Source organism: Mus caroli, chromosome 5 (assembly GCF_900094665.2).
Source record: "Mus caroli chromosome 5, CAROLI_EIJ_v1.1, whole genome shotgun sequence".
Classification (NCBI taxonomy): Eukaryota; Metazoa; Chordata; class Mammalia; order Rodentia; family Muridae; genus Mus; species Mus caroli.
In genome coordinates, this window is record NC_034574.1 from 33,508,556 (window position 1) to 33,518,901 (window position 10,346).

The following is a 10,346-nucleotide window of genomic DNA, read 5'->3' on the forward strand; positions in this document are numbered from 1 at the left end:
CAAGCACCCCTAGACATCTCCAGCAAGGCCACTGGGCATGACAGCAAAGTCACCACAGCCGTTCAAAGTCGTACCTCTCGTGAATTAGATTCAAACAACTGTAGCATGGATGGGCTCATATCAGGGTTTGCATATTAGGTAGAAAACCTAAAGAGAATTCTTTTTTCTTTATGGACTTCTTCTATGAAGTTTAGTTTCTTTCAAAAGTTTCTAACAACAACAACAAAAAAAAAAGTTTCTAACAGTTCACTAGTTAGTAAAATGGGCAAAAAATGTCTGGTTATTTACAGAAAGTTCAAATATCCAATAAACACTAGCAAAGATATATCATTTCATTACTATCAGAGATACAGATGAGGGCAATATAGGCATTCAACTTTGGTACTGCTAAATATTATGTTGAGGTTGTCTTTTCTCCATGTCTTAACCTACTTAAAAAAAAAAAAGGTTGAGCATGTGTGTAAGTATAAATGCCAGTGTGTCAGAGTATGGCCATCGCTGTGTGGATGGGCCAGCAGGGTTCCACTGGATCCTTGCAGCTTCAGTTTGAAACGTGGATATGGTGACCATTTAAGATGGAAACAATGTGAGACAACTTTCTGTTAAACACCTCAGTGTTTTGGCAAAATTGATTTTGGCTATAGTTTAAATTTTTAACATCAAAATTGAAAATATGGAAACATACCAGATTCCTAAATTATATAAAAAAATACTAATCTGAGCATATTGAAAACAAAGTATTTTAAAGGTGCTGGCAAGGCAGTCATAATTGCCGTTGCATTTTCTTGTTATTGATTGGTGGTTTGTGTTATATTTCTATTGTGGTGACCGTGCTGCGGTCAATGAAATTGAATGTTCCAGGCATGCACCTCATCCTAAAATGTCTGAACTTGGAACCATCAAAGGGAACATCTGAATAGAAGAACCCTCCAGAACATGACAGCTCATTCCTATTAGGTAATGAATTTGCTAGAAAAACTGTTGCATGGAAATAATTTTTTCCCCTTCATTTGGCCAATGTTTACCTCAAGCTCAGTTCTCCCAAGAGCAAGGGAGCAATGAGATTATCAATACTTTTAAAATAGCAAGGCCCTTCTTCCCAGGTTTATGTTTTATCAAGTACAGGGCTGCTGATTTGGACCAAAGATAGTAGCAGTGTTACCACGGCCTCAGGGAAGCTGCCTGACAACTAGATCTTTCTCACCTCAAATCCCCCTCCTTGAGAGGCCACAGGGGCCAATGGGCTTGGTAGGAAATCACTCTTTTGTGAAGTGAAGCCAAACAGAAGGGTTGTGTGGGTTCAAATCAGGGCTTGCATTTCTGGCAAGGTATCTCATATCCTGGTAGAACTAAATGCTTGTACTGTGGGCAACACCACCCTCCCATCAGGAGCACCTGCAAGACTTTGCACTCTGAAGCCGCCCCGTTTAATGTCCGAAATGAGAGAGCAGTGAAGATCTTAAAAGTTGCTTTATTTAAACAAAACAGATGCCAACTTTTCTATCTATATACAAACATGTTTCCGAACCAGAGCGGCAGACACACAAACTGTTCACACGGGAGCTGTAATGCTTGACATGGTAAGACAAAGTTTTCTTTTCTGCTCATAAAGACATTCACAGATTCAAAAGTCCTTCTGAAGGCTGAGCAACACCGTACCTTCATCTTCCGGGTGGCTTATGTAAATTCTAAAGAATGGGGGATGGAACTTTGGAGGGTCAATACGTCGTGTTTAGTTTATGTCAACTATGTGTGACCTATGATGGGGGCTCACAAAATGTTCTGGGCTAGAGATAAAATTTTGAATAAAATATAATCTACTGAGAGGACACTTAAGAGACAGAGGTTTAATTTTTTTTTTTTAACTCTACTTGCCTATATCATAAATATAAGAAGATCCTTTCGTTTCTGGTCCCCCAAAGTAAGAAAAACTAGATTAAAAAATAAGTTTAAAATAATTTCATAAGTACTATCAACAAAATTTAATGACTAGAGATCCTTCGATGTCAAGGTAAGACTATGGAAGGAAGTATCCCATTTCTGTCCTCCTTCCAACCCATGGGAAATGGAGTCCTTCCACACTCTTACCTACATGATAAACTTATGTCTAAAACTCTGTTGGAGAAGTCAGTCACTTTCTCATTTCCCACGCTAAGGGCTTCCAGGAGCCCTCCGAGTTCCTCAACAAGGACTGGAGTTATGAAAATCCCCCCAAAACTCGCTACCTATTCTGCCCACTAACCCCAGCTCCATACAAGTCCTAGCTAGTTTAGATAATACTTGAAAACAGCAGCTGTTGCAGCAGAGTGTAAGGATTCTGTTGACGCTGATCTGTGGCAGCTCTTGGTCTAGTCATCGGGGGTGGGGTGGGTGGGGTGGGGAGCTGTGCGGCAGTGAGGGCAACGAGCGGATCCCACAGCCCCTCCTGCCACATGAGATTCAAGTTTGAGCGGGAGGGTTACCAGGCTGCACCACAGATCAGACTTGAGACTGCTTGGCATCACATGGCCACGGAACAGCAGGCAAGACGAAATGCCGCAATACAGTGACCCGCAGGGGCTGGCTATTCCCGGTTGCTCATGGGAATCAGGTCCCACCAGTTACTGTGCTTTCATTTTCTAAAAATGAGATGAAACCATTGTAAAAATGTTCTTTCAAAATAAATTATTTCTAGAATATAAAAAGCTTTATATTTCCCCAGCTCATGTATCATTATAAAATAGGAAATCAGAAAATTAGCTGTTGCAATTTGCATATGGTAAAAAATATTTATATGTGTACACATATATACACATATATAAAAATGCAACTTTTAAATTAAAATTATCAATTAACAAAACAATCAGGTACTGAACTGTACCCAAGAAAAGCCAAGTATGTATAATGAAAACGAGCTTAAAAGGTGTATCCCAACTGTGAGAGGATGAACTAAGACTTGCCACGTGAAAAGGCAAAGTCCGGAAGTCATCCAGAGATTAGAAGTCACTGGTACCATTTTCAGATCTAACCACCCCTCCCCCTGCTCCCCTCACAGCATCCATCACTAAGTCCCCCCAAGGATGTACACTCTCAAGGTCACTGGCTGGTCACTGGTTAGTGCCCTTTGCTCTTGCCCAGGAAGCCCTACCCATGTAGGAGATAAACTTTCTCCTAATGTGCAAAGGTGCCTTGTAGATCGCTGAGTTTTAACACCTCTTGGAGGAGGGGCAGTCCTCCTAGGAATTGTAAGCAAGAGAGGAACATCTGTGGCTAAGCTAGGAGCAGCCTGTTCCTATCACTGAAAACAGGGGTAGTGTTCTTAAAGCCTCCACAGACAATTGTGGTTTTCTTTCCATGTTGTTGACTCCTGCAGTTGCTAGTGTTCATGAGGAAAAATGTGCACGGAGACTAGGCTCTTCCCCAGGAAGGCCTGCTCAGGAACAGGCAAAAGGAGAACAGATCTGGCCCGGGGAGCAGCCCTATGATTCTATGCTCAAGAGTGTGCTGGCACACTCTCAGGCTTTGCATTGAGTCCCGAGGTGAAGAGCCAGTCACAGCAGACCCCACACAGCCTGCTTTCAAGTCCACCTGGAATGGCACCATTGAGGCCAATCTGTTTTTTAATGAATCTGCTCCTTCACAATTTAAAATGGCCATTATTTATGTTTGGTGGAGTATTAGATGCAAAGAACAGGACTTGATTTTATATATTTTTTTCCTTCTTTATCCAAAACAAAACCAAAAAAAAAAAAAAACCAATTATGTATCCCCTACCCAACTATTATCCACCAATTATATTTTAAAAGCAAGCAAAAGCTAAATACTGAAAATCTGTCTTTTCTTCTCCTAAAAACTGTTGCTGATCCATGCCCAGTGAAAGCAAAGCTCCCGGCTCTGCAGAGCACAGCTAGAACTCACAGTGGGAGGGGCCAAGTACAGCTCTCTAACCAGATTTAAGATGACCCAGCAAGTAGAAAAATGTACTTTCTATTACATAGCAACTATTCTAGAAGAGTAAAGCAAAATCAAAGTGGATGTGTGCACCAAGACAGGCTTAACCCTTCAGCAGCATTTATCCAAAAAGTGTGTCAATCATAAACCTGCCCCCTCTAAGTGGATTATGAAAGATGTGTCTACTCAGAAAAATAAGAACTAAGCGAGGAAGGCCTCAGATCCCACTGAAAACCTGTGGAGAACATTACATCCTTTCAATCAAAACCAGTAGAATTTCAGGGGCTCCCACCTTTCCCTGGTCCAGCCACAGAGCTCAGGTAAGGACAGGGCTCTCACCCTTCTATGGTGACACTAAGGAATAAGCAACTCCCTTTCTTCTACTGCATCAAAGGTCTAGGGTGCGACCCTAAGCCATGAAAACTAGAAGAAAATCAAATTTCAAAGACCCAAGTTTCACTCATTTGCCCTTGGAAGAGAGGACATCCCAGTCTCTGGTGGCCTCTATCAAATGCCTCTGGCCGTGACTCATCCACTCTTCCTGGTCTTCGTAGAGCCTCCCACAGAACCAGCACTTAAAGACACACTGGGCAGGGTCATCCGGCAACGAGCCCACCACCTGATAGTTGTTTTTATGAACCTTCTTCAGTTTCATTTTCAACATCATCTGCCTCTTCATGTGGTTAGTTTCTGCCACATTCTGGTAGGTCAGCCGCATATGGTACCGCCGGACACCCAGCTGACACCTAGTCCTTTCAGACAGGACAACCTTGAGGACATTGCCTTTGTACTTGTTGATTACCTTCATCACATTGGTCACTTCGGGGGAGTCAACGTCAGGATGATTTAGCACAATGACAGGCTGGTTCCGACGGGGACATTTAATCAACTGATCTGGTTTGGCAGCTATGAGGCGCAGCTGCCTTGCCACCTGAAAAAAGGAGGGGTCTTTGAAATAACGGCCGGGATTGGCCTGCATCTTGTTCTTCTTCTTGGCTGAGTTCACTTGCTTGGTTTTATTCTTGCTTACAGTTAGGTTTCTAGAAATTGGCCTTCCTTGCCTGATGGAGTCACTGCTTCCTGGTGCTGTGCTGTACACAGGGACCATTTTCTTAGCAGTGGCACTGTAGATTGGGTCCTCTTTTCTAGATTTGGGCCGAAGAGATGTCTCCAGACCTGGGGACATGTCTGCTGCTCCACTTCTGCATGTCAAGGGCTGGGAGCCCGAGCCTGTCTGTTGCATAGGGCAGAATGGAAGTGTTCCTGCTAACTGGGCTTCGCTGCAAGGTATGCTAACAGGTGTGTCACAGGTGGCCTCTATGATGTGAGCATCTTCAGAAGAGTTAAGGACCCTCAACACAGCCCCTTTGGGGATCAGCACTGGAGTAGCAACAGGAGTCTTTCTGGTCACTCTGTTTTCCATTTTTCCATCATTAGCACTGACAAACTGGGGACAGATTTGCTGTGGAACAAGCTGTCTGCTGCCAGTAATACTGTCCTCGTTTGGAGGTTTTTGGAGAGGACCCACAGAAGGGCCAGGGGTAGGGCCAGGGCCAGTAAGGGACACACTCATCTCTTGAATAGCCTTGGGAGTTGCTTTTGAAGTCAGCTTTGGTGCCTGACCTATGGAACGTCGATGAGCACTATTGGCAGACAAAGAGGAAGGCTTGCCACAAGATTCAATCAACTGAGCTATCTTTCTGCGCAGCAGCTCAATAGACTTTATTTTGGTTGTTGAACTATTCCATTTAATGCCCTCCGGCACATTTTCAGATCCAGAGCTCAGCGAAAACACTGACGAGATGATTGGGCCTTCAAATGTGGTACCTGCTGTTTCAGAAGTCTTGGGCTGCACAGGCTGATCCCCAGGCTGTTGGGACCTCGCTTTTTCTTCTCCAGTTATGTTTATGTGTAAATACTCTTTATTCTGCACAGAGGAAACCTGGCCTGTATTTCCCACTGCCTTGCTTTCCATCTGCTTGTCTTCCAGCTTCCTATCAGAGGAAACCAATGTTTCAGGACGACTAATCCTATTCCTCGCTTCTAAGTCACTTTCACCTACAGGCAATAAGCCCTTCTCTCCAGAGAAGGGAACCTTTGAAGGCAACGAGGAAAGCGGCAGGAGCTGCTGGGAGTCACTGCGGGCCCCTCTTCTGTCATCAGCAAAAGCAACAGCTGCTTTACTCAAGAAATGGCTCACTGTGGCCCCAGGACCATAGGAAACACTATTTTGTACAGAGGCTGGAGAGTGACTTTTTATGGCAGCAGAAGGAAGGGCTCTAGGTGGACACAAACTGGGAGATTTCTGTAACTCCTTGATTGTATTGGAACCGAGGAAAGATTCTTGGTGACTGTGTACACCAGAATTGGGCATGAAAAAATTGCAAGACTTCACCCACTTCACATTTTTAAGCTGTTTCTGAACCAAAGAGTGCAGACGATCCAGGCCCACAAAGTCTCCAGCATTCCCTTCCACGGCTAGTGACCTCGATGCTTCTGTAGAAAGCCTTTTTTTCTGTTCCCCTAAGCCCTTCTCGGTACTCAGACACTCGGAAGTGCCTCCATCTCCTCGGCTCGTTTCCAGGCGGGCGTTTTCTTCCAACGGAAACAGTTTAAGCACAAGCTGCTGAGCGCCATTGACAACCTTCACGTCCATCAACTGGGCCAGACAGTTGGTGGGGACCACCAGCTCTGAGGGTGCCATAACAGTCAGCGGCATCCCTGGATGCACAGGTTCCTTTGAGGGGGACAGCACTTCAACCTCAACATTCTTGTTCCCCAACAGGCTCACCTCCCTGGGCTCAGACAGGGTCACTTTGTTGGGAATACACACTACATCTTTTTGGTACTTCTTTAGCTCGGGTAATAACATCAGGTTGTGTGTTTTGTCTTTGTTCGCATGGAGAGAGAACCGAGATAGCTGGTCCGACAACTTGTTTTGGAAGGCAGCCCTGGGACTGGGGGCCTTTGAGAGTTCCATGCTTTGCTTTGAGATGCTGGTTCTCTTGGGTTCCAGCTTGGCCACCGTTTTGAATGGCCGCTTGGCCCCAGCCCGCTCGTGGACCCTCCTCCTGTGCTTGACAATGTAGTCATTGCGAATAGCACCATAGTCGCAGTACTCACAGCGATAAGGGAAGATGCCCGTGTGCTTCACCAGATGCCTCTGGAACTCCCCTTTCGTGTATGAGATGTAGCTGCAGTGGGAACAGATGAACTTGATCTCCTCGTGCTGCAGTGTGTGCTTTCGGTACTGCAGCGGGTCCTTTGTAGAGAAGCGACACTTATCACAGTAGTATTTGCCTGGCTTGAAGTTCCTAACCTTAAATTTATTTACAGGACTCGAGATGGTTTCCGTTTCATTTCTGACATGCGCAGCACCAGCGTTGTTGTTCACAAAGTGCAGCTGGGTAGGCACTGCTCGAAGGCTGCACTTAAAGCAGACGTAAGTGTCTTGGCTCTGCCCAGGGCCTTTCCTCAAGTCTTGAGTGGGGATCTTGTGAACACTTTTGCACTGTACACAAGTGGCAATTGTCATTGTGGCAGCCTCTGCCTCTGAACCTTGGTACAATAGGGTCTGAGCTTCCTGTCTCTCCGTCCGAGTTGCTCTATTAGGTTGTTTGGGGGACATGGTCAAGGAACTGGGTCCCCCATTCACTTGTGTGGTATAGAGTTGTTCTCCAATATCCTTCATCTCCCTTATCTGCATATGCACATAGCCACCTGAAAATCAGAAAGATGTCACTCAATGAAACCTTCTGCAGGCATCCTCCCACATCCAGTGACTGGTGGAGCAGCAGGCACTTCGTGGTAAATATTTAATAATCAATCACGTTTTATGTCCTTTTACAGGAATATGTGAGCCACAATATGAATGCTTTCAATTCTGTTTCCAGGCAACACTACAGGGGAAAAAAAAAGACATAAGGAATGATTAGTACAGAGGCTCGAGGGTTAGCTAAGCTACCATCACTTCTACTGTGTTGTAATGGCTCAGTGGACACAGAATCCCCACAGATACTAAACTACTTTGCTGCAGCAATGCAAATACAACCATGCTGCAAGCCTAAACTAAAAACATTCTCTGGCTCAGGTGCTGAAGTCTCTTTCTCTAGACCAACCATGAACCTGAGCTACCTGGAGGAAGGACATGACGGGAGCTCAGGATCACCTTTGACAAGGGAATGCTTTGTTTAATTGATGTGAGTGCATGCTAGCAACTTCAGAGGTAGCTTCATATAAGCCTTGCAAAACATCATAAGGACATGCCAACTTAGTTTTCATGTGTGAATTACCAAGTGGTAGAGCCAGGGCTTACAGTTGGCCATTCGCATGTGCACCTTTGTTATGTCAACCCATGCACTCACACACTCGCTTTTGCTTCCACAAGTGAAGCCAACACCATCGGCTCAAACATAGTGATTTCTCTCTCATCTTCAGGGGCCTCCACCAAGTGCTAGGCTCTCTGTCTGTGAGCTGGAGGGCACTGATCAAGAGATGGCTCAAAGCCGGGCGTGGTGGCGCACGCCTTTAATCCCAGCACTCGGGAGGCAGAGGCAGGCGGATTTCTGAGTTCGAGGCCAGCCTGGTCTACAAAGTGAGTNGTTGAAAATTACAAACTCACACTGTAGGACCCCAAATATGGTGAGAAACCCTCCAAAAGGTGGAAAATGAGAAAATCCCACTGCAGCACCCAGAATATGCCGAGAAAATGTGAAAAACGTGAAAATTAAAAATTCACACTAACGGACCCAGAATATGGCGAGAAAAAAAAAAAAAAAAAAAAAAACAAACAAACAAAAAAACCAAACAAACAAAAAAAGAGATGGCTCAATGGGTAAATACACTTGGTACCAACACTGTCAGTCAGGCAGGAGAGAACCCATTCCTGAAAGCTGTTCTTTGACTGCCACACATGTTCTGTGGCATGGGTACACATGCAATGAATTTAAGAATGCTTAAAAATGGGCAAATCACTGTCTTCCCGTTATGAAGCCCACATTTGGGAGAGTGGTTCGTTTGTTTATTTGTTAAATGGCAGTTAAAAAACACACACACAAACACCCAAAACTGAGAAAGGAGTATCAAAAAGATACAGTAAAGAGGACACAAGAGCTCCTGCAGGGTGGCTGTGGGGCTGGGTGAAGGGAGGACACCCAGACCTGTGCTAGCCAGGGACTGAGGTCTATGGGGGTCCAGAAAAAAGGATGTGTCAAGCAGAGAGAAGGTAAGATCTGTAAGAAGTGGGCCTGGGGCACTTGGAGAATCAGCTGAGGTGGGGCTTGTAGACTGGTCAGAATGGGACACAGGACAAGGGCTCCTCCTGTATATGTGACAGAGAGCTGAGAGAGAGACTGGATCAATGGAATGATAGGCTCTGATTTCTACCCCAACAACAGCATCCAGTGGATCTGGGAGGACTAGAGTGTATCGGCAGGCTACGATGCTTTGGATTAGAACAGGTGAAGGAAACACGTAGAACAAGGAAGCCTATCCATTCTCATGAACATATTATACAGTGGTTGAGAGTATATAATGTACAGACACTTTTCTCAGAAGATACAAACTAGGAGCCCAACAACACTTGCTTGGAGTCTACTGGAAGCTGGCCTTTCATGATCTCAAACAAACAAACAAACAAACCTGGCATCATTTGAGCAATTTCCCCCATGTTTTCATCCAGCAATGAGAACCGAGGACACTTCATGCAGCCACAGAGCTGCAAAGATGATTGTCTCCACAGGGCAGGATGCACTCAGACACTCAAGGGTTTGGTGATGGGTAGGAAAGTGAGGGAGACCTGGCCACTCCTTCTGTCACAGGATGGTCAAGCCAAGAGCTCCACAAAGCCAGTCTGAAAGGTCAGATCAGGGCAGGCACAGGCCTCTCTGCTGCACATTCAGATGTGGTATAAAACCCTTTAAAGGCAGCTTTGAAAAACACTGGAGACCCTGCATTTAAGGACAAGCTGTGACCTCACCTGCAGTCTTTTCTTTCCTGTCCAGCTCTGGTGAATAATGGTTATCTTCATCCAAAGCAACTACAAGCATGTAGCCAAGCCCTGACGCTACACGCAGCACCAAGGAAACAAAGGCCTTGGGTGCCGCAAGTGCTATCTCACCTTTCAAGCATATACGTATGTCAGAGGAAGAACTGTGGCTTGTACAGAACATGTGAATGCGCCTAACTCGCAGCGGAGACCAGCCTTCCTACTCCACTGGATTCTGGTGTAGACAGAAAGAGGCCTTTCAGGGGCATCGGGAGGGGAAGCAGACATACTGTTTACTTCCCAGATCTCTAAACTGGCACATGTGAAAGGAGACAGGGAAGCCAGGCGTGGTGGCGCACGCCTTTAATCCCAGCACTCGGGAGGCAGAGGCAGGCGGATTTCTGAGTTCGAGGCCAGCCTGGTCTACAGA

At 45.5% G+C, this 10,346-nt stretch overlaps 1 protein-coding gene across 1 annotated transcript in view; it reads right to left on the reverse strand.

Moving 5' to 3' along the window:
- Positions 1 to 1,455: 1,455 nt before the first annotated feature.
- The window catches only part of Znf518b (zinc finger protein 518B), a 17,007-nt gene continuing 8,116 nt past the window's right edge, over positions 1,456 to 10,346 (reverse strand). Inside the window, exon 3 of the mRNA XM_021163113.2 lies at positions 1,456 to 7,829. Within this exon, the coding sequence (XP_021018772.1) occupies positions 4,391 to 7,636 (3,246 nt within the window). The 5' untranslated portion in view covers positions 7,637 to 7,829 and the 3' untranslated portion in view covers positions 1,456 to 4,390. The remainder of the gene's footprint in view (positions 7,830 to 10,346) is intronic.